The 25,055-nt window shown below is 36.9% G+C and overlaps 2 protein-coding genes across 2 annotated transcripts in view; one reads left to right on the plus strand and one right to left on the minus strand.

The window, feature by feature from the left end:
- The window catches only part of RYBP (RING1 and YY1 binding protein), a 75,090-nt gene that overhangs the window by 33,625 nt on the left and 16,410 nt on the right, over positions 1-25,055 (plus strand). The window lies entirely within an intron of this gene.
- Positions 9,367-10,912, minus strand: LOC140497565 (CD9 antigen-like). The gene has a single exon (XM_072598664.1). The coding sequence runs from the start codon at positions 10,434-10,436 to the stop codon at positions 9,756-9,758; it is 681 nt and encodes a 226-aa protein (XP_072454765.1). The 5' UTR covers positions 10,437-10,912; the 3' UTR covers positions 9,367-9,755.

Consider the following 25,055-nt stretch of genomic DNA (forward strand, 5'->3'; position numbering starts at 1 on the left):
GTCTTCAGTTTGCATGTTTTGGTCTTCCTTATCACCAAAGGAAGATTCTATAATCTGATTCCTTTTTCTGGTTTTTGCTCATTTCCCCAACTATGTACTTGACTTTTGAGCTCTTTGTCAAGGTAGATCTCTGCTTCTGGTGGGGGTGGGGGAGGTACTGTCAGCTGCTTGATTCCCCCACAGTCTGTGAACCTAGACCTCCAGAAACAGATGCTGTCTCTGCCCCTGCTGCTGCTGTGGCTGCTGTGGGTTCCTCTGTTTCTTTCCCCTCCTGCCACGCTGGTGCTGGGACTAGACCATTCCACTCTCCCACAGGCTTTTTCCACTGACCTTCCAATTTGTCTTTGGCGTTTTGGGATCCTGAAGTCTGGAAACTGCCACAGGTGTGAGAGATTCAGTCTCCCCAAGGCCTGCTCAGGTCCTGTCTGTGCCAGGTACAGCCCATGCTGGACTGTGCCATGTCCCCTGCATGGTGCAGTAGACACTTCCCTGAGACCTTCCAGGCTGTCTTGGGCAGGAGATCTACTTCACTTTATTATTCTGTGAGTTCTGCAGCTCCAGAATTTATTTAGAACTGTTTTTTAAAAGGTTATTTGGCTGGGCTCTGCCCCCCCCCCCCCATTCCCTTTTTAAAAAAATACTACCCCAAAGCTAAACTAATTCAGAATTGGGGAAAAGAAAACATTTGGTTGAGTGTAGAAAATTTTGAAGGACTTTAGAGCTCCCTCACCAAATTTTCATCTATTTAACACTAGTATTATCTATATCCAGGAATTAAGGACTACCACAACATTGGGTGAAAGAAAATCATGACTTGTGAGTGGGGGGTATAAATAAGCTGCCCGTTGACAATGATACATTATATGAAGTTGCACGAAAGAGAGATGATTGAAAAGAGGAAGAGGGTCATATATTGGTGCTACATTGGTCCCCAAATACTCTTTAAGAGATAAGAGGACATCGCAGGATAAGAACTTGTGTGAAACTAATGTAATACATTGACCCTGAATTATAACTATTTCTTTGTAATTTTGTACGAAAGGAAATTTTAAAAGAAGAAAACAAAATTTAGAAACTAGATGGAGTATATAAGTGGGAGGAACATGAAGTAGATTAAAAAAAATTCTTGTTTAGTGATTAATTCATGGTGGAACAGTGGTTAGAGTGCTGGGCCTGGAGTCAGAAAAAGTCATCTTCCTGAGTTCACATCTGGCTTCAAGACACTAGATGTTACTTTGGGCAAGTTTTTTAACCCTGGTTTCCTCAGTTTCCTCCTCTGTAAAATGAGCTGGAGAAGGAAATGACAAACCACTCCAGTATCTCTACCAAGAAAACTACCAATGTGGTCACAAGAGTGTCAGAAGTGACTGAAAAAGACTGAACCACAACACCCAAGTCCATTGTTCTTTCCACCACATACCTCTTCAGAAGTCCTTGAAGTAAAAATGTTTAAAAGAGAATGCGTTTTGACAAGAAATGCAATTGAAGAAGTGATTGAAAGATGCCTGTTTGACTTTTGCTTCCACATAATTGAGATAAAGATAAAAACCAACAAACACATTGTTATAAATTCAACGTAAAACTCTCCTGTTCTCTTGGTAATTAAAAAACTCTCCCCAAAACAAGTGCTACATGATGGGTTACTGGTTAAACCAGTGCCCCCACATTTGAGACTTCATTGTACGTTTATGAATATAGTTCTAGAAGACTTGCTGAGTTGTCTGGATCAATGACATCAAACTCATAGAAACACTTAGAAATCCAGAAATTAACATTGTATTTTTTATTTATTTCATAGAACATTTCCTAATTATATTTTAATCTGGTTCTGGTTTGCCCACAGTCAGCTTCGCATGTCCAGTATAGTCTGAAAAGGTATTGTTTCACCCTCCCTCTCCCCCAGCTGCCAGATGGCTCTTATTTTCTCACCTTTGGGGAATAAAAAAAGGGGTCCTGGCCTATTAAAAATGAAAACTTGGATTTCATGATGTTCAGTCATATACATACATATGTACATACGTACATACAGACCTACAACTTACTAAATGAAAATTTCCTTAAATCCTATACAGTTTTCCTTATTTTTAAAGACAGTGACAAGGAAAGAAATTCATCCTTGTGGTGATTGACTTTGATCTCTTAGTATGAAACTTAAGACTGGGTTGTTTTATTATACAGTTGGTATGTGATAGAGGATCAGGATATGTGGTTGAGTCAGGAACATGGAGTTTGCTATATTCTGCCTTAGTTACACACTGAGTGACTGACCTTGGGGTTACTTTACTTCCTGTGTGTTTCAGCTAGTACAGGGAAGGATCTGGGTAATTGAGATGGGTTCTAAAGCACTTTATTATTAGTAGTGAATTATTAAATAAGCTGCCACTTTAAAATTGGGAAGGTGGGCGTTTCACCAGGAGTTAGCTGTTGCCTGAACCTTTGTCCTAGCTAATGACAACCGTCAGTGTGAGTGAATAGTGGCTACCAGGTACATAGGACCACTATGGATGCATGCAGAAGTACCCAAAAAGCATCTGCATGGCCTTTCCACACGTGTGAATGTGACTCACTGATGGCATGTTACATATTTCTGAATATAAAAAGAAAGTATTCTTATGTTGGAAAGTAAGGGTGCCTTCCACATCCCGAGAAAGAACTATGGAATTCAATCGCAGAATGTAGCAGATCATTTTCTTTTGTATTACCTTTTGGTTTGTTACATGAGTTCTCCCATTCATTTTAATTCTTCTACAGAGCATGACTGTGGTGAAAGTGTATTTAATAGGAATGTATGTGTAGAACCTATGTAAAATTGTATGCCCTCTTGCAGAGGGAGAGCAAAAAGTGTAAGTTATATGGTAGTGATTATAGAACCCTGAAAATAAGTAAAACTCATAAAAAAAAGTAATGGTGAAAAAGATCTAACATTCAAAGAATGGGAGAAAAGTTTGTACCTAACAGTAATAAGTCGTATTTGATGAGAAGTTTTCTCTCCTTTGGTCCATTCCTACCTCTTTTCATTATTTCCCTTGACATGCTAGAAATTTTTATTTATTATTTTATAGAGTTCTTTAAAGTATCCCTTTGCTAATTTGATTAGCATACATTAAAAGTGTAAATTAACTTGCATTATGCCAGCCCAGCTCACCTTCTGGATACTGAATATTCTTCTAGCTATTCAATTTGAAGGAATATACAGTATTAATAAAATGTATTTATATAATTACATTTTATTACATTCTTTTTTTCTTCTCATTAAGAAGCACTTAGTGGCAGATTCTATACAATTTTGTGATTTGGTTAAATCAATCTGGAGTATTTAATGCGTTTCTATAGTTATTTGAGTGGGATTTTCTTTTTTGTTAGGGTTTGTATTTTTTTATTATATGGAATTATAATGTTGCTATATGAAGAGGGTGGCAAAGCTTGCAACTTTGATGAAGCTGTTGTCTTAATTAGTTATCTCCGGTGTTTCACCATCATGTCATAATCAAAGAAGGATAGTTTTATGTCCTCTTGACCTATCTATGAATTTCATTTCTTTCTCTTGTATTACTGTTATAATTTCCAAAACAATATTGAAAAATAACAGAGTGGGCATTTTTGCTTTGCTTTTGTCTATGTTGAAGGTGAGAAGTGTGTATATTTGCATAAAACTAACCTCATTCAAATCTGTAATACTGTGATGTTAATAGTTAAATTTGTGTGAAATGTAATTATTCAAAATAGTTGTGCAGTTCTGAAAGGTATTTTCTTACCACTGTGTGCTTTCTACTCTGGGAAGGTAAAAAAAAGTGGTCCATTTTAGAGACATACATGCAACTTTTCATCCATTTAATTTATATGCATTATTTTTAAAATGGATGCATTATGCATCATAACAATATGAGAAAGTACCTGCAGCTGTTCATACAGAACACTATACCCTCCTTTTATTATATTTCAGTTAGATTGAGGAAAAAAATTTTAATTTCTAAAAGTATACTTGGCGTGAAAGAACTGGAAGCAAAGTAGATTCTCAGTGGTTAACAAATGGAGTAACAGATAATGGTACATGAATAATGAAATATTACTTTGCTTTAAGAAGCAACTGAAAATACAAATACAGAAAAAGCATGAAAAAAATTGTGTAACTGATGCAAAGTGAAGTAGTGACATAGAAGCTGGGGAGAATTAGATAGACAAGGTAAGGACACCGACAATAACTGCAGAGCAGTTGGAACTGGCTGTTAGGAAATTACATAGGAAAGATGAGAAGATACCTTCTTTTCCCTTCATTGTGGAAGTGTGAGTCCACGAAAAGGGAGCATGTCAGACAAAATGTATAGTACTGAATTAAAGGGTCACGACATAGTCATTTGTATATTTTTTTAAAAAAAAAGGTGACATTACAGATACCTGGGGACAGTATTATTTGGGCTTCATGGTTACAGATGAATTCAATCAAAGATAAAAACCAAGTTCAGGAAGCATGATCTAATAAATAAAAGCCTCCTTTATGGTAATTGATAACTAATAGCATATCTTGACTATAAATATCTTTATTCTGGGAAGTAGTTTTTTTAAAGTCATCTCAAAAGTTTTGCTTAATCTTGAAATCTGAGTTTTTCTGGCTTTTCCATTTTAACAGAAATTTTTTGGGTTATTATTTTATTTCTTCTCAGTGTTCTACAATTACTTCCATATAACTTAGATTTTTTTTTCTCCCCCTCCCTCTTCCTCCTCACCCTCTTTCTCCCTGAGTCGGCATGCAATTTTATATAGGTTCTACACATACATTCCTATTAAATGCATTTTTACCTTAGTCATGTTGCATAGAAGAATTAAAATGAGTGGGAGAAATAATAACCAAAACGTAATACAAAAAAAATGATCTGCTACATTCTGTGATTGAATTCCATAGTTCTTTCTCTGGATGTGGAAGGTATTTTGCCTTAAGAGACCATTGGGAATTTTTTAAGTCCTTGCATTGCAATAAAGTTCTAAGTCTACCAGAAAAAAACCTCTCACACTGTGATTGTTGCTGTGGACAAAGTTCTCCTGGTTCTGCTCTTTTCACTCAGCATCAGATCATATAAGTCCTTTCAGGCCTCTCTGAAGTCTTCCTGTTCGTCATTTCTTTTGGCACAATAGTATTCCATTACATTCATATACCGTAGTTTATTCAGCCATTCCCCAGTTGATGGGCATCCCCTTGATTTCCAGTTTTTTTACATACACATTTACAGCACAAAGAGTGCTGCTATAAATATTTTTGTACATGTGGGACCCTTTCCCATTTTTATGATCTCTTGGGGATACAGTCCTAGAAGCAATATTGCTGGGTCAAAGGGTATGCACATTTTTGTAGCCCTTTTGATTTGCATCTCTCTAATCAGTAGTGATTTAGAGCATTTTGTCATGACTATAGATAGTTTTGATTTCTTCCTCTGAAAAACTGCCTGTTCATTTCCTTTGACCAATTTATCAATTGGGGAATGACTTGTATTCTTGTACATTTGACTCAGTTCTCTATATATTTTAGAGATGAGGCCCTTATCACAGACACTAGTTGCAAAAATTCTTTCCCAGTTTTCTGCTTCTCTCCTAATCTTGCTTGCATTGGGTTTGTTTGTGCAAAAACTTTTAAATTTAATGTAACCAAAATTATCCATTTTTTACTTCATAAATGTTTTCTGTCGTTTAGTCAAAAATTCTTCCCTTCTCCATAAATCTGATAGATACACTATTCCTTGCTCCACTAATTTGTTTATAGTATCAGTTTTTATACCTAGATCATGTACCCACTTGGACTTTATTTTTGTGTGTGGTGTCAGGCATTGGTCTATGCCTAGTAGACAGAAATTTTTTGCATTATTTGAAGGACATTTTAAATGGTTTTGTGAAATAACCGTAAGAGGTCATGGCTCTGTTTTGCAGCAGTTAGAACACTACAAGTCAGAATTCCTTGCCTTTAGTAGTGATTCTCTGAGTCACATCTTAAGTTACTTTAAGATGTAAATGTTGAGATGGAACTATGTGCCAGTCACTGTGCTAAGGCACTGGTGGCAAAAAAGGTGGTTTGCTCTCAAGGTCACATTTTAAGGGGGGAAGGAACAATGTGAAAAATAGCTAAACAAGCAAATTAGATGCAAGATGAATTTGAGATAACCAATATAGAAAGGCCTAAAGGGAATCAGGAATGGTTTTTTACACAAGCAGGCTCTTCCACGAAGCCAGGAGGCAGCAGTAATGAGGGTGAAAATTTCTAGGCTTGGGGGACAGCCAGTGAAAATATCCCCAGAGTAATGGAGGAGCTTAACGTGTATTATATGGAATGAAAAGGTGGTTTGGGGGACTTTGAATACCAAACAGTTTTATATCTGATTAGCTGATTAGATATAAGGGACAGGGGGTGCCAGTGGAGTTTATTAAATAGTGTGTGTGCGTGTGCAGGTGAGAGACAGACAAAACAGACATGATCAGAACTTATTCTTTTTTTAAATAGTATTTTTATATGCAAAGACAATTTTTTACATTCATTTTTTAAAAATTTGGGGTTTCAAGCTTTAATCCTTTCTTCCCTTCCCTATTCTTAAAGTGGTAAGCAATTTTATGTAAGTGATATATGTGTAGTCATATAAAACATTTCCATGTTAGTCATTGTGAAAGAAAAAAAAACAGATCAAAAGAAAAAAATGAAAAAATATAGTGAAAAAGTATGCTTTGATCTCTATTCAGACTCCATCAGTTCTTTCTCTGGATGTGGGTAGCATTTTCCATCATGAGTCCTTTGTTAATTGTATTGTTGGGAAGAGCGAAGTCATTCGTAGTTGATCATCGTATTATGTTGCTGTTACTGGGTACAGTGCTTTCCTGGTCTCTTCAATTTACTTTTCTCATTTTACTTTGTATCAGGTTATAAATCTTTACAGGTTTTTCTGAAATTTACCTGCCCATCTTATCTTATTGCACAATAGTATTCCATTACATTCATATACCATAGCTTATTTAACTGTACCCCATTTTGGGGCATCCTCTCAATTTCCAACTTTTTGCCACCACAAAAAGAGCTGCTACATTTTTGTACATGTGCGTACTTTCCCCTTTTTTTAATTATATGTTTGGGATGTAGATCTGGTAGTGATATTGCTGGCTCAAAAGGCACATACGGTATGGTTGCCCTTTGAACATATTGTCAGACCCTGTTCTTTAGGAAGATTACTTTGGCAGCTGACTGGAGTAGGGAAAGACTAAGGACAGGGCGACCAAACCAGCAAGCTCTAGCAGTAATTTAGGAGTTAGGAGGATTTAATTTGTAAAATAAGATTCAGTAGACAAAGTGGAGAGGTTAAGGCTCGATGAGTAAATATGGGAAGTCCATACAAACATTAAGACCTACTATATACGATGGCTTGTGCTGTAAAGACAATTAAAGAAAGTACATGTAAAAACCCTGAAATGAATAGGGTTTAGAGATTATCTAGTCCAACCTCATATTTACAGATGAAGATTGAGACTAACAGTAATAGCGACAATAGTTGGCATCTATACAACACTTTAAGGTTTCCAAAGTGTTTTACAAACAGTATTTCATTTTACCTTTACAAGAAGCCTGTACGGCAGGTGCCCTTATTGTTTTCAGCACCAAACACAAAGTGTGGGTGCTTGATAATAAATGCTTGTTGATTTCTAACTCTTACCTTAAGGTACTAATGATATTTCCCACTGAGAGGTGGAAAGTATTTATGTCAAAAGAACTTGAAAGGAACAAATAATTCCTTTTAGACCATGTTACAATTTGTAAACATAATACGTGGGAATAAACTGAAGAACAAGCATGAGGGTAGATTTTAGTCTTATCTTATTTGGACAGCAATTGAATTTTAAGGGTGGATGATGCTCTAAAGAATAAATGTTTCCTTATGATTTCTCCACAGGATTCTTTAAGGCAGGTAAAAAAAAATAACATGAATTTGTTGGGAGAGAATGCTCATAGATGAAAGTGAGTGTGAGTGCATGAAGTTGAGGAGTAGTTAGTTACCATAGATGTTTGGCGTTGTATGTGATTGAAAATAGGGAATTATTTTAATTTATATAAATATGCTCAGCTCTAGTAGTAGTTATAATTCCTTCAGAAATGAGTAAGCTCTTGTTTTTTGAATTTATCTATCTTCTATTAGAATCTGCCTCTATATTTGAAGAAGTATATCTAAAGCATTTTTATATCTTTTCAGAATCCTTAAGGTGCTTTTCGATGCCACCTTATTCCAAGAAGCCTTCTTTTGGGACCTCTTATTATTTACTGCTCTCTTCAGATATTCTTGAAGCATTTGGGCCTAATCTTTTCTTTTTTCTTCACTCCGTATTCATTTTAGCAAGTACAAGGCACATACGGTGTTGTATGAATTTACAGACAATTTTGGTAAGGTTTCATTTTGTGACAGCAATACTTAATGGGTTATTCTACTACTAATAATAGGATGATTCAACTTGATTCATGAAATTAGACTGATTTGGTTTTCCCACCTTTAGCAAGTTCTGTCACTTGAGTGCTGGATTTCATGCTGTAAGTCGGGTTGTTTATAGTTCTTTGGTTTTTAAGAATGCATGTTGCTAAATAGGTATTGTTTCCTTTAACTTATTTCTGTGGCTGCAGATGACACATTGTGTTAGGCTGACAATTCTACATGTGTTATAAGTCCAGCATACTGCCAAGTACTCAACATTTAGCCAGCAGGGGAAAAACTTCAGGGGTCTCCACAATCCACATGTCAATCTCAGTCTACTCTGGTCAGTGAAGACTGAAGAAGCAAGCTGTGGAGAGATTGTGGGTATTAAGTGGGATGGGTAATGAAAGGCTCCTTTGGCATTGTCAAACTCTCTAAATGGAAAATGATTTAAATAATGGTGCCAGGATGGTTGGAGAGATTTACACTTGTCACAGGTTTACCTTAGGAGATGGAAGTTCTTTCAACTAATTTGCCTTTTTTTGACATTATAATAGTTAGATGAGAGCTAACTCATAATTGGAGAAATGATAAAATTGAAAGGCACTTTGTTTTTGCTTGTAAATAAAAATTTTTTTTTAGCATATAGAATTGCTAATTCAGTAATGTAGTAGCACTATGTACTAACTTGACATGCAGTAGAAGAAGCTAGTGTATAAACACTGATTCAGATTTTATCCTAGTATTTTAGTAGCTAGTTGACTCTGGGCACTTGATTTCCACCCATCTCTGCCCCCTGTTCCTCCTGTATATAATAGAGATACAATTTCCTGTGTCAAGGTGATTGTGATGTCCAGTGTGATACACGTAAAAAGTTATTATTACCAGTAGAGATGAACAGAGGTATAGGTAATCCAGAAACTTTTATACAGGCTTTTTTTTTCTATTGTCATAATTTTTATTATGTATGAAATGGTCTTCAACATAAGTTACAACCTGATTAAATCTGGGATAAGACGTATTTTGTTTTTATCTATTTAAAAGGCCAACAATATGGTCCTTTATTCTGTACAATATCTTTAACTAGAGTCTAGCAAATATAGTGCCTTTCATTGCAGATTTCTTTAACCATAAAAGCAAAAACCAAAAAACCCTCAACTACAAACATCGGTATCAAATAAGGCATTAAAAAGATAACAAATATAGAACAACTTTGTCTGTTTAAAAATGCAGAATGAACACTAAAGTTAGTGGCAAACAAAACAAAAGACACAAACAGAACAGTTCTAGAGGGCAGATCTTCCTGCTCAGGCGATGAAAGCAAAGACTCTAGACCATATCTCGGTTCCTCCGGATAGCACAGCATAGAATCATACTGAAAATCATGCCGAAGATCATCACAACAGCAATCCCTATGCCGACAGCTCCAATGATGTGGAATTTATTGTTGAAGACTTCCTCAATAGCTACCGGGCAAGGCTTTATGGTTACTGTTGAGATCAAGTCCTTGTTAGGGCAGGTGTCCGTGATCAACTGATCCAAAACTCCAGTCAAGCCACAACAATCTAGCGCATGGTGGATGGCTTTGAGGGTTTCCTTGTAGGGGCCTTCTTTAGTCTTCATCTTGTTGTATGTTTCCCTATAAAACTCCTTGATCTCACGAATCACCTCTTCTTTGTGGGAATAACCCCAGATGGCAGCAGCTATTTCAATGGCAAAAATCACCAACAGGAAGGCAAAGAACAAGCCCAGCATGCATTGTGATTCCTGCACAGCCCCGCAGCAGCCCAGGAAACCTACCAGCATCATGAGGGCACCAGCCCCAATCAAGATATAAACACCTGTGTAGAAACTGAAATTGTTTTCTTCCTGCTCAAGTATACTCTTCGTCTGAGAGTCAAATCTTAGCCATAGGCCAATGGCAAGGACTGCAATTCCTGCAAGCCAAAAGATGAAGTTAATTCCAAGCAGCAGATATTTAATGCACTTGGTACCTCCTTTGACCGGCATGGTGGAGACTAGGCTGGGCTGGGTTTGGGTTCTTAGGGAGGAAAGCCGGGCGCGCACAGGGACCGGATCGGACCCAACAAGTAACTCTATACAGGTATTTTAATTAACATTGAAACAACTCACTAAGTATGTATCTCTGGTCTTTTTTTTTTTTTAAATATACATTACTATTTCTCCAAATCTGAAATTTTCAAGGTTTCTTAGACTGGTTATTATATAGAAATCATCAAAAGGAAAAAAGTAGCCTATTTCAAGCAACACTTAAATGCTCCTAAGTGAAAACCGACAGCGTGAGAAAAAGAAACACATGAAATGTGTATTTGTTAATTTCTTTCAACTTACTGTCCTTTGTACCCCTAAGGTGTGTTGGGGGTATGAAGAAGCAAAACCACTTTCTTGGCCTTTGCTTTCAAGGAGTTTAAATCTGGGAAGACAATACATTAAGGGTATAATACCCTTATACAAACTAAAGAAATCAAAAATCAAGTGATAGGCTGTGGAACAAAAAAAAATGTCTCAAAGGCAGAAAATATTCTTTATTGCCAAAGAAATGGTACAGTTAAGTGCCATAGGAGCTCAGTGGAAAGAGAAATCATTGTGGTTACGTTGCAGAGAATCCAAATTCAAGAGCTGAAAAACATACAGTGGGGGGCAACTCAACTTAGAAGTAAATTAATGATTCCTGATTCTTAGCAGTTAAATTCATAAACTTCTACTAAAAATAGGGGAGGAGTTGGTAATCATTTGGAAGGTAGAAATACAAATAAATTTATATTATCAAGTGCTAATAAATGCTTTTTGATCATTCATACAAAAAAGAAGAGGGAAGTACGAGATAAGACCATATGCAAACTTTGGAGGATCATTGTGATTATAAACATGAAAGCATTCTGAAAAGTGGAAGCCTTGAGGTACACAAATATAATAATTCTGGGTTTACCAGAACCTACTTTTGGGGTATCCTGCAAATCTCTTTGGTTCATCCTCTAAAAAAAGTTTCTCCTGAGGAGAATCAGGATGTGACTTGAGCCTGAGTCTGGGTAGGTTTGTTTTTCCAACATCTATCTCACAAGATGTGGGTCGAGTATTGAATGTAGTAATATTGTAAAGCTAAAGCCTATATAAAGCTATCATCAGTTGAAGTGAACAGAGGTACAAGTAATCCAAAATCTTTTGGTGATATTTTAATTAATATTGCAAACACAGTACGTTTGCATCTTTTCTGGTCTTCTCTCCCCCATACCCCCCAAACTTCCTCTTAACTTCAGTGCTTTCCCTCCATTAATTATTTCACCTTTTATCCTGTATGTAGGTTGCTTTGAATTTGTTTGCAGTTTATCTCCTCCATTAGATAGTAAGGTCTTTGAGATCAGGGACTGTCTTTTGCCTCCTTTTGTATCTCTGGTGCTTAGCACGGTGCCTGGCTTCACGCCAGATTCAATCAAATCTGGCCTAAGACACGTACTAGCTGTGTGACCCTTGGGCAACTCACTTAACCCTGTTTGCCTCAGTTTCCTCATTCGTAAAGTGCGCTGGAGAAGGAAATGACAAAACATTCTAGTATCTCAGTCAAAAAAATCCCAAACTGTCACTAAAATAACAACAACAACAAAGATTCTTGGGGAACAAGAGAGGAGAATCTGCACTGAACTGAAAACAACAAGACTTGACTGGAAGCTCAAATATGTGTATTGTTTTTTACTTAATCAAAGAATTTAAATTTCCTAGATAGACAAACTCAGTAACCTTTTCTGATCTCATTTTTGAACATGTGATCATTTGTTGTATTTATTCTACTTTTTCCCACTTTGCGTTATTTCATGCACACTTCACTAGATGTGGATATATTAATTTTAGTTATAGTTTATGGCACTATTCTATTGATGTCTGTTTTAGCCATCGGGCATTTTGGTTATTGCTGTCCTGATGCTTATACCTCATCCATAGGAAGTTTTAATACTTTTATTTGCATTTTTAATTATTTAGGATATATTTTTGTTAGCATTACTATTGCTCTAGAGGGTAGTTGATCATTTTTGAGGCTCTTATTTCTTAATGCCAGTGGCTTTCCAAAATACAAGTAAGTGATTCACATTTATATAGCTTTTTATTTTTCAAAAGGTTTGCAAAACATTTTCCTAACAATGACATTATGGCAAATAGAGCAAGAAGTAGTATTAATATCCCCACTTTATGAGTGAGGAAATTTGTCTCCCACAGATTGCTTTGCCTTATGATACACAATTTCTGAGGCAGAATATGAACTCAAATCTTACTCCAGCACTCTCCATTGTGAATCTGACAAGAAAGTACCTATTGTATAAGAAGCCTGTTTTTGACAATCCTGATAGCATTGGACTTATCTGCCAGTGTAATGGGCGTAAGGTGGTTTTGAATGGGCATTTCTTTTATTTTTAGGGAGGGAGAACATTTCTCCCCAAGGATTTTCTTCATATCTTTTGACTATACTGGAAACCATTTTAAGAAACATGGGCTATCCAAATTCCATAAAAACCTTTCTGAAAGTTTAATATTTCCATGTTTGTTTACATTTTATATTTCATTGAAGTTCTTATGCCAGAAGTACGTACAGTTTTATAAGACTTATAAATATAAGACAGAAAGTTCTATGTGAGTTGGGAGACCTGTACTCCTGCTGTGTATCTAATTTCACTTTAGCTCTAATATCTCCATATGTGAATTGATGATGATACTTGTAGTGATTATCTTACAGTGTTGTTGGGTGACTCAAATAAAATTATGTATATTGCTTTGCTTCAAGTGACATAAATGTCATTTATTTTCTCTCTACAAAAATTGTTCTCACTTTGTTCAGTAATTTCATGAACTGCCATATAACTGCAACATTAATAATACTAATAACAAACACCAATAATAACACCCTGGAAATGTGGACATTTGAAAAATTGAATTTCTGAAACACAAAGTTATGGGGTTTTCTTAAAACCTTATTTTAACAGTACATTTGGTTTTAGCAACAGTATTTGTAATGGACTGAAAGACACATTTCCTATTATCTATTGTTGCATGAATGACTGACTTTTTCTCAGTACCAATCCTCATCTAACATCTTTGTTCTGTGCTCTTAAAAATGAGAGTTTTCCTAGAATATGTTACAACTGAGTTACTACTCATAAAGTAGAATTTTTTTAATAGACCTTAAGGTTATTTTGGTTTACTTTTTTTTGGCTAGCCATAGCATAATCTCTAGTTGTCTTTTACTGCTATTCTGAGTTTCTGAATTCTTTCCCCTAGCTAGGAGAGCAGTTAAAAAAATGGAACAGGAAAAATTATTGGGAGGGGGAGGCAAGGGGATTTCATTGAAAAAGATGCTTTGTTTTCTTAGTGAGAATGAAGACTGATTTTAAGAGGAAAAAAGTGAGGGAACTAACACATGATAGCATTTAGTCAGCCCTTCTCAATTTTCAAATAAGGAAATTGAGTCCCAGGGACCAGAGGTTGTGACTCAGTGTCACATGATAGTATGAATAGAACACTTGCAAACACCATGATTGGTTTGATGAAAATGATGGGGAAATTCGGAAGCTGAAAAATGAGAACTCCACAGGATATACCAGCAGGATAGTTCGTCCACCTCCAAGAAGGCAGCATTTAATTCCATCAGAAGCAAAGTACAAGCAAAGCTTGGAGAGATGGAGGACCTGGCTCAGGCAGAAGGCAGATGAAATTCAGTTTTATGCTGATAGTAACAATCCAAGGTGCTTTTATGATTCCCTGAAAGCTATTTATGGACCAAAAACCTATGGTGCATCACATCTACTCAGTATTGATGGAGCCACATTGATTAGTGATAAGGACATGATTCTAGAGAGATGGGCTGAACACTTCCATAGTGTTCTGAATAAACCATCATCAGTCAATGCTGAGACCATTGACTGTTTATCTCAGGTTGAAGTCAATCCCTCTTTAGCTGAACTTCCAACTGAAGAAGAGGTTTTGAAGGCAATTAGGCTCCTTTAATGTGGCAAAGCATATGGTGCTGATTCTATTCCAGCTGAGATTTACAAGGTAGGGGGATCATTGCTCATACAAAAGCTGACTGAAATTTTCCAGGTTATATGGCAAGGGGAGTTCAAGGATGCCTTCATTTTCTATCTCTATAAAGGTAAAGGGAATTGTCCTGTGACAATCACAGGGTGGGGGTGGGGAGGCCTTTCAGTCATTGCTGGCAAAATTTTTGCTAGTCCTCCTTAATAGGCTGATCCTTCACTTGGAAGATGGGCATATACCTGAGAGCCAGTGTGGCTTCAGAAAGGGCCAAGGAACAGTCAATATGATGTTTGCTGCCTGACAACTCCAGGAGAAATGCCAGGAGCAGAACAGAAGTCTGTACACGTTTGCAGATCTGACTAAGGCCTTTGACTCTGTTAGTCATGAGGGCTTATGGAAAATTATGTCAAAATTTGGTTGCCCAGAGAAGTTCATCAATACTGTATGTCAATTTCATGATGGCATGTTTGCCTGGGTTCTGGATAGTGGACAGTGCTGTCGTGCCTTTCCGTTCACTAATGGAGTGGAATAGGGCTGTGTGCTTGCTCCCATGCTTTTCAGTATGATGTTTTCAGCCATTTTGTCAAACGCTTTCAGTGAGGATGAACATGGCATCAAGGTCAACTACTTTGGTAAGGTGTTCAATTTGAAAAGGCTACAAGCCAAGACCAAGTGGAGGGAGTGTTAGTGCATCATTTTCTATTTGCAGATGATTGTGCACTCAATGCAGCCTCTGAAGCTGAGATGCAACAAAGTATGGATAAATTCTCTGCTGCCTGTGCTAATTTTGGCCTAATAATTAACACCAGGAAAACACAGGTTCTCCATCAGCCACCACAGTCACAACAAATGGAGAAGTTTTGAATGCTGTGGATAAGTCCACTTACCTTGGTAGTGTACTTTCCAGGGATGTACACATTAACAATGAGGTTGATGCATGCATTGCCAGAGCTAGCTCAGTGTTTGGGAGGCTCCGAAGAAAAGTTTGAGAGAGAAAGAGGTATTAGACTATCATACTGAAGGTCTACAAAGCCGTTGTGCTGACCTCTTTATTGTATGCCTGTGAAACATGGACAGTCTACCAGCACCATGCCAGAAAACTGAATCGCTTCCATTTGAACTATCTTAGGGAGATTCTGAGGATCACCTGGCAAGATAAGTTACCAGACACTGAAGGTGTTGCTCGAGCTGAACTGCCAAGTATTCAAACTCTGCTTCAGAGAGGGCAATTCTGATGGGCTGTCCATGTTGTTTGACATAAGCTTGCCAAAAAGACTTTTATGGAGAACTAGCGTGGGGCAGGCAATCACATGGTCAGAAGAATTGATACAAGGACACTCTCAAATCTGTACAAGGACACTCTCAAGGTCTCTCTCATGAAATTTGGATTTGACTGTGCAGCATGTGAGGCACTGGCACAGGATTGCTCAGCATGGGGTGCCCACATCAGAAAGGGTGATGTGCTCTTTCAGCAAAGCAGGAACACAGGATGCGCAAATTTGGGATATCCACCCCAAATGTTCACACAGACTGTCTGTGCCCAGCCTGTGGTAGAGCATTCCGAGCTCACATCGGTCTGATCAGCCACAATCGGACACACTGAAATTTCACTTTATCATGGTGATGTCATTTTGGTCCTCATTCGAAGATGAAGGGCAACAACCAATATAAATAGAAGAGTCTAGATTTGAACCCTGTGTCTTTAAATTCTGTTTTCTTTGCACCTTCCTGACTTTCAAGTAGAGGTGTAATCTGTGAAGTGATTTTCTTTAAAGTCATATTAGAAGTGAAAGGACCATAAAGTGTATCTGATCTGTGAATCCCTTTATTTATCAAGAAACTGGATTATAGAATAGTTATGTAACTGAAGCATGCCTATCAGTATAAGTACAACCAAGACAAACATAGAGAATAGGAAGTAGAAATAAAAGGTACCTTTTTGGATTTCTAATCCAGGGGTTTACCTTTTTGTATCATGGACTCCTCTGGCAATCTGGTGAAACCAATAGAATCATGTTTTAAAACACATATGATTGCAAAGGAAACCAGTTATGTTGAAATAGCTATTTGTATTTCAGCCAATTTTTCTACTCTTTTCTCAGTGGTAAAGTGTCTGTTTTGTCATTGAGCCCATTCCTCATCCCACTAGAATTTCAGGTTATACCCCATGTAAAATCTTTAATCCCTTCCACTGCCCACCTGCATTTTTGCTCACCTTGATGTTTTTATATCACTTCTTGACCAAGTCATCACTAAATAGTGTGTGCAGTACTTTAACAGTCAGGAATATACTGGAGCCGTCATATAGCTAAATGTCCCCCTTTTGATTCAGAGATCATAGTATTTTGTGATTCACACAAGAAAGGGTATATTGATGATTTATTTTGTTATGTGTGTGGGTATATATGTGTATATTCATGTCTGGGTGTGTGTGCACACACATAATGTGGCTTTTATGACAGGATTGTTGGAAGCTCTGCAGAATTTCACATACATGGTTCAGCTCCTCATATTCAGTACTTAGTACTGATTCTCCTTAGAGTAGACCATTGTTTCCTTTGCTAGCTTATCATCCACATCACAGCCTCCCTTAATTATGGATTTCCCCAAGGTTCTTGGGCCTTTTTCTCCCTTTCACAGTAACCTTATCTGTTCACATGGATTTAATCTCTATGGAGATGACTCCCAAATCTGTATATGGAGCCCCATTCTTCAGCCCTGAATCTCCAGTTAGTAGCCTTTTGCTTATTTTAACTTGGTTGTCCCAGAGACATCTCAAACTCAACATACACAGAACTGAACTTCTTTTTCCCCCAGAAGCTCCTCCTTTCTTTCAAACTTCCATACCATCATCCTTCCATTCATTCTTCCAAGTTCATAACCTAGGCATTATCATCTACTTTTCATTCTCGCCCCATATATCCAGTCATTTTGCCAGATTTGCCTTCATAGCAGCTCTCATTTGGGACTCCTCTCCACTCAGATAGTTACCACCTTTGTTGAAGTGTTGGCACAGGGGATAGAAAGCTTGACTTGCAGTCGGGAAGATCTGGATTTGAATCCTGCCTCAGTTTATTTACCAGCGGTCATTCTGGGCAAGTCATTTGCCTTCCTAACTTCATTTTCTTCATGTGCAAAGTGCCATACTTCACAGTTAACTTGAGGATCAAATCAAATTAGGTAATGTATGTACTATTCTTGATAAACCTTAAAAGTCTATATAAATGCTAGCTAAGTAAATTATACTTAAATTAAGAGGCTTCTTAATTAGTCTTCTTCATTCAAGTGTCTCACCACTGCAGTCCATCCTACATACTACTATCAAGGTGATATTCATTAAGCGTAGCTCTGATGATGTGATTTCCCCTCCTCAGTCATCTCCAAGTGGCTTCTGATTATATCTAAGATTAAGTATAAACTCTTTTTAGATTTTAAAGTCTACGTAACCTATTTTGCCAGCCTCATAGGACATCAGTCTCTTAGGGACCTCTGTGCTTTATAATTGGCTTTATACTCTCTCCAACTCATGCAAATCCCTCTTTTTCCCCAACCTCTAGCCCCCAAACCTTTAGCACCCAGATTCCCTAACTACTGTGGGTGCGTATGTGTGTGTGTAATATATGTATTAACCTATTGTTAACACATATGTGTACTTGTCTTTCACTTTATAATATAAGCTCAGTGCTAGTCGAGATTGTTTCATTCTTTGAACTTATGTCCCAAGAACTTAGTGTAATTCTTAGCACATAGTATGCATTCAACAAATACTTATCATTTGATTGATTGATTAATTGGCATAGTTTCTTGTTCATTGCAGTGCCTGCCTATCATAGATGAGCTAATACCACAATGTGCATGCCATGATCTAGGTAATATACATTCTTCTGCTTGATTTTTTTTTTATCTCCTTACTTTGTGGTAGTATCTTGATGCAGTCGGTTTAAACAGTGGTTTAGTGAATGGTGTGGAAGCCAGAAAGTTGTGGGTTTCAGTGCCATCTGAAGTACAGTTAGTCTGACCCTGGGATAGGTTTCTGAGACTCAGTTTCCTCTTCTGAGGGATAATAACACCTGGGGTAATCATAAGGGTGGAGGTAATAACACCTACCTCTTGGGGTGATTGTGGAGATCAAATGAAATAATGTATGTAACCTTGGGGTATTGTATATATGTAGGCATTTGTAGTTATCATTATCCCTGGAAAAGAGTAACTGTGCATTTCTTCTTTGATTTTTGCCTTTTGTGAGACTAAATCTTCACATTTTCCCTTGGATTGATGTTGACATTCAGAATTGTCTCTCTGGTAGCATCTGTCCTGGAATTTTCCTATGATTTTGCTTACTTGTTAAATTTCATCAAGGAGACCCTTCCATTCATCAATAGATCATCCTTACAAAAGATTTCATAGAAATGATAAAAAAGATGTATGTTCCTGTGTGTTACCTTATTATTTACATTCTCTTGGCATCTTCTCTCCTTTGAGGTACTTTTCAATTGCCTGGTGTAATGTTCTGGAGGGAAATGATTTATCTTGTTTACATTGGAAAATGTTTACTTATTCTCCATGTGACTTACATAAGAATAATCCAAAAAATTACAATATTAAGCAGTTAGAAAGGTCAACATTTTTCAAAAAAGGATCTTATTTTGAAATGCTTTTAATAAATTAGAGGGAGAAGATATGCTATTAAATGTCCTTTTTTTTAAAAAATGAGATATTAAAAAAGTCATCTAGCTGGGCCCAAATTAAAAAGTTGTGTAAATTTTTAAAATACTGTTAACTCAAACCCTGTACTAGAATTGAACAAACATATTTAGAACCAACTCATGCTTAAAATCAAAGTGCAAGAATTATAAGTATATCAGAAAAGAATTTAGTTCACTCTTCAAAGAATATCCCTTGTAGCAAAATTTTGGGAAGTAGTTACTTTTTGTGGATTTCGGTGAATCTGGTTTAGACCAATACACTTACTGTGGGATAATAATATATTTATCCATCTATAATAATTTAGTAAGTGCCCACTTTATGCATAGTGGGAAGTGAGATTTGTATTCTATGTTATGAAGCATTTTTGAGGTGGTTCTTGGACATTTTTTTCCTGACATTTAGAATTTTTAAAAGCCCTGTGCTGTAAAAAGTAGGCAGTGGCAGTTAGGTGCTGGAAGCCTTTAAAGATTTCAAATCAGGCCTCAGACACTTACTAGCAGTGTGACTCCTTGGCAAGTCACTTAAACTCTGCTTGCATTAATCTACCAGAGAAGGAAATGGCAAACCACTCCAGGCATCATTTCCAAGAAAATCCCATGGAAGTGTTGGGTGCACTGCAATTCCTGAACGACTGAACAATGACCATGCTCTGGGGGATGCTGCTACTCGTGTTCTTTTTGGACTTTGTGGTGAAGATTATTTCAGCTTCAGTTGTTTTGGGAACTAATTGTTGCATTGTACTTATACTGTCCTTGTAGTTTAGCAGCCTGCACAGTCTGGAAATTGTATGAGGGATGGCCATTGACAGAGAAAAAGATGCTGTATCTTTATTAGATCTTTGCCGAAAGGAAGTAACCATCTTATTGAGGTTTTCTTCAGTTGGTTTAGTCACCATGCATATACAAGTCATCAATCTTTGTCAAGATTTGGATGTTAGAGGGAACCCTTTTTCTCTCCCCACTTTTTTGCATATAGTTTTTTTTTGGTGGGGGGAGGGTTGCCATTATGTTTTTGAGTCTGTTAAACTCCATAGAATTCCCCCCTTTAAAATAATTGCCATCTAGCCATGCCTCCCCCATATTTTACTTACTTGTGAAGTTGACTTTTAAATCCTTATTAAATTGTTTTATTACATTTGCCTCAGTATTCTAGCCTATAAAACAACTTTTTTTTAAAATCCTTTTGTGTCATCTGCAGATTTTGCATACTGTATACATCTTTGTCCAAGAAATAGATAAAAATGTTAAATACATAGGACCAAACATATAATCCCTAGAATCTTCCAAGTTGGTATAAGAACATTGATTGACTACTCTTTAATCCGTTCATTCAATCAGTTCTAGTTCTAAAACCAAATCCACCTAATTGTTCCACTGTCAGCTTGTAACTTTTCCACAAGAATAAAAAGACTGTATCTAATGTTTTGCTACACTTTCTTCTTCCACCACAAAATTTGTATCTCCAACTTTCTTGTTCAAGCCTTACAAGTGGATGGAAAGAAAGTGGAGGAAGCAAATGTGGATATTCTTATGTATTCTTGTTTTGCTTTGGTTGTTTTTAGTAGCTTTTGTTTTTAGCCTTGAAAGGGAGGAGAAATATCAGGTGATGGCTTGAGGGGATGGCCAGATCAAGTGAAGGGGTTTTCAAGGATGATTGAGAAACCTGGGCATATTTGCAGGCCACAGAAAAGATTAGAAGGAGAAAGGGAAATGACAAAAAAAAATAAGTAATGTTATTCTAAGGTTTGGGCTCAAAGAGGATGGGAAGAGGGATTGTCATTTAAATTGCACAGTCTGGCCCTTTATCATTTTTCTAAGCTGCTGTTTCTACAATCTAGTTGCCATACTGGCCCACTTGCCCCACTTGCTGTTGCCCACTCAGGTCACCTTCACATTGGCTTCCTACCTGCTTGAAATACTCTCTTCCTGTTACTAACATTCTCCCCTCCAGGATTGTCTTGTATTTGACTTGTATGTATGCTGTGGAGTTCTGGGACTTCAACTCCTTATGCATTAATTAAGAGACTTTTAGATGCCAGGCATCATGCTAAGGGCTGGGAATGCAAAGAAAGACAGAAACAGCCCCTGCCCTCTAGGTGCTCATAATTTAATAAATAGAAGACATCAAAAGACTATGGATAGACAAGATAAAATACAAAGTAAATTAGAGATAATCACAGAAGATAGAAATGCCTTTTTGGACCCCACCCCACCAAACATATCTCCAGTGTGGCATATGATAATTTTAATGACAGTTTATTGATTTTAGTGATAAAGGGGAACTTTTGGTGGTTCCAGAAGGCATAATCAGAGAGGGGTAGGGGCAAAGGAGAAGAAGAAATGGGGAGGATAGGAAGGACTATTAAATGGAAATGAGAATTGGAGGGGTTAGCAACTTGGAGGTCATTAAAGATGTGAAATAGGAACTTGTTAGCTGTCAGAGGAAGTATCCTTTGGTGTATAGGAGGAATGATAGTGTTAATGGTCAGGTATAGTATGGGACTGTCTTTTAAAAAAAAAAAAAGTGAAACAATTTGAAGGAGTTGAAATGAGCAAATGGGGCAGTTGTTTCCATATGAATTGTGTATGAAGGAGGAAAAGGGAGATGAGAGAGCATCTTGAAATATAATATGCATTAGGTGGGATATACTTAAAAACTTAACCCCTCGAAAACTTTCATGAAATAGTAGATCTCATCCAGTTTTATGCTGAGCCTTTAAATTTACCTTGACACACCTGGAGACAGTGTGGTAGCATCCCATTGCATCTATATCCCAAATATCTAGAACAAGAATTGTGGATTAAGAATGGTTTTTCAATTTTTAAATGCAATAAAACTTTCTTTTAAAAAGTGGAAATCGTTCTTAACTCTCTGGGCTGTACAAATAGTTATGCCACTCCTGATTTAGAACATAAGGCACTTAATAAATGCATTGGATTTAATTACAAAGAGTAATATACTATTTATAGTACTCTTTAAACAGAACCGTTAGTTGTGCCATGTAAGTATTTATATTTGCTGTGTATTGGAATAGATAAAACTTTTAAGAATGTGAGACCAATATGTTATCATTTGTTCTTTGATTATTTGAAGATGTTTAATCTCGGACTTACTTCTTTTGCCAACTAGTATGTCATACCTTTGATAATAAATGTATTCTGGGAAGGGAATTTTAATACAAGCCTTTTGCAAGCATAACCAGCATAAGGCAATCTGTCTTGAAAAATGATCATGCTGAAATCAGATATGATATCTACCTTTCTACCTTGTATTTCTGCCTGTAATTTGTTGAGGATTAGCTATAGTTAAAAGGTCACAGTTCTTACTTTCTAACTGGCCCACCCCTATAAAATCCTTAGTAGTGTGGCAGGAAGCACATCTCAGGGTACTTATTGTATTAAGCTTTCCTTAACTTGACTACTTAAAAGGCCACACAATCTGGCAAAGTTTCGGCAACTGAATTAATCCTAAACATAGGGAATGTCATACGGGAAATCATGGTTCTCCTTGCCTGATGCAGATAGACTGAGCTGTTTGTGTTCTCTGGAAAGCAGTAACTGTCAATTCAGCAGAGCGAGGTGTAGAAGGGCACACTCACTAGGTGGGTGGGAGATGTGATTAGACATGTTTCGGATATCCCTGACCTCAGGAGCATATAATGAGAGGGATGAAAGTTATATATAATATAATAATATAATCCTAGACTATTGAGAGGTATCATAGTGAGTGGGACAGACTTAGTGAAGACTCCTCAGATTGTAATTTTTCTCCCAGGGGTGAGGTAAGGCCTAAAGGCTCAAGGTTACAATATTTTTAGAATAGAATAGTTCCATATAAGGATATAAAACTGTGTAGTGTATTAGGGTCTCAATGATTGGACAAAACTTACATAATTCCTTGATGTCTTCATTTCAAAAGGGATTGGTTAGATTTCGTGTCTAGAATGTAAGACCATATTCTCAGCTAACGAGGATAATGGTCAGTGGGGGGAGGAGGGACTTGCGTTAGGGTCTATATAAATCACTGTCCTTTTCTTTGTCTTCGGCTTTCCTACTCCAGGTGAACTGCTGTAGGATTGTCCAGATTCTCGAGAATCGAATAAATCTCTTTTCTGTCATCACTTTGAGAGGCCTCTGAGTAATTGATTTATGTAGGGACCTGAGCCATCCCACACAATAGTGTGCAGGACTAGGAGAACTGCTTGGTGCTGTGGTCTCTATACAGTATACCATATTTTGCATTATTTCATGTGTTTTATTCATTTCAGTGGAACTTTTGCTTTCAATTCCGCTTTTTCTGAATTTTTTCTTTAGTATTTAAGTAGAGTTTTAAATTTTCTTGCTTTTCTAGTTTTAATGAAGTTCTTGAATTTTTTGTTAGATTTCACTAAGTCTGAAAAGGGCAATGTTAAGAAACCCCATTATAATTTTTTGCTGTTTCTCCCTGAAATTGATTAACTTTTAAATACATGACATAACATTAATCACAGTCAATTCTTGTCAGTCACAGTGGTTATGTTCTATAAAATTGCTGTGAATTAATGAATACTAAACTATTGCTCCTAGGGGAAATATAAAAGGTTGTTAGGGTCCTGCCTAGCCCCTGGTCCACAACATTCAGTTTAGCCTTTTTCTGTGACCTCAGGTGTAGTTTGAATTTCCTCTTCCTTTTTCTAAATGTACTGAAGTGTTGACTGAGGGTCATTTTTAATCAACAAAATCACTAACAAAAAGCATAAAAATGCAAAAAAATGTGGCGCTAAATAAATCCAAAAAAGGTCACTTGTTTGCAATATGAGAGCTGGAACAAGAGGTCAGAGCACCTTGTTACCTAAGAATATAGAACTCAAAAAATTCTGCTCATGTATATATGCACAATGACTGCCAAATTGCTGTGAGTATGTATTTTAGAGTTACGGACGCATTTTAATGCAGTTTCTTTGCTTATTTCTTTATTGTTTTAAGTCACAATCTCACGCTTGCTTTTTTTCATCTGAAGCATAATCATTCTCCCCCCACCTAGCCTTGCGTTATGTGAATCTTTATAAATTTTCAGTGTTTATTTTAAACGTCGTATTATTGGGTTCTGTTTTCTAGTTCATGCTTTTATTTTCCTATTTTGGGGGCAAGTTCATCCCGTTCATGTTCACAGTTATGATTTAAGTATTTCCTTTCATCCTGTTCTCCTTTTTCTTATTCCCCCCCCCCTTTTTAGCTCAAAGAAAAGGGTGATGAAAGAGGAGTTTGCTGAAAACTAATGATCTATAATTGAAACAGTCCTGTTTTCAATCCCATGTTCCCTCTTCCCTTTGCCCTGCACCCATCATTTTTACTCTTTGAGAGTCAAAGTGAGGCTATTTGTGTGCCCATTCCCCCAGCTTCTTCAGTATTCTTATATTCCTTATCTTGTGTGCTTTATGGGTTTCTTCCCTTTTCTTCTCCTCTGTATAGCACTTTTCCTGCTCATTTTCTGTCTTAAGACCATTAAAAAAGCAAGAACAATGCACCCCAGACCACCTCCAGGGTATTTCTGCCTTATTTTATGTGGCAGATTAATTTAATTTAACTTTTTCTGTGAAGGGATTCTGAAAGGACACTTGTTTTTCTCTACCTGTAAGCAATTCATCAGATGATTTCTGTTGATAAAGTGTATTGATCTTAACTCTTAAATTCTGGTTCTTTAATTAGGAATGCTTGGAAGAAGTTCATCACATTTTATTGCATTCCTCACCTCACCTCTTACCCCCTTCCGGGAAGATTATGCTCATTTTTGCCAGGTCACCCCAATCTTTGTCTTTTGCCTCTTGGAATATCATTCCAAGCTCTCCTCTCTGCTTTCTTGTGGCCGATGAGAAGTCTTGTGTGATCTATGGCCTTTTGA

The sequence above is a fragment of the Notamacropus eugenii genome, chromosome 3 (genome assembly GCF_028372415.1).
Source record: "Notamacropus eugenii isolate mMacEug1 chromosome 3, mMacEug1.pri_v2, whole genome shotgun sequence".
Taxonomy (NCBI): Eukaryota; Metazoa; Chordata; class Mammalia; order Diprotodontia; family Macropodidae; genus Notamacropus; species Notamacropus eugenii.

Coding starts and splice junctions, on each gene's coding strand:
- LOC140497565 (XM_072598664.1), bottom strand. CDS start 10,436: ATGCCGGTCAAAGGAGGTACCAAGTGCATTAAATATCTGCTGCTTGGA.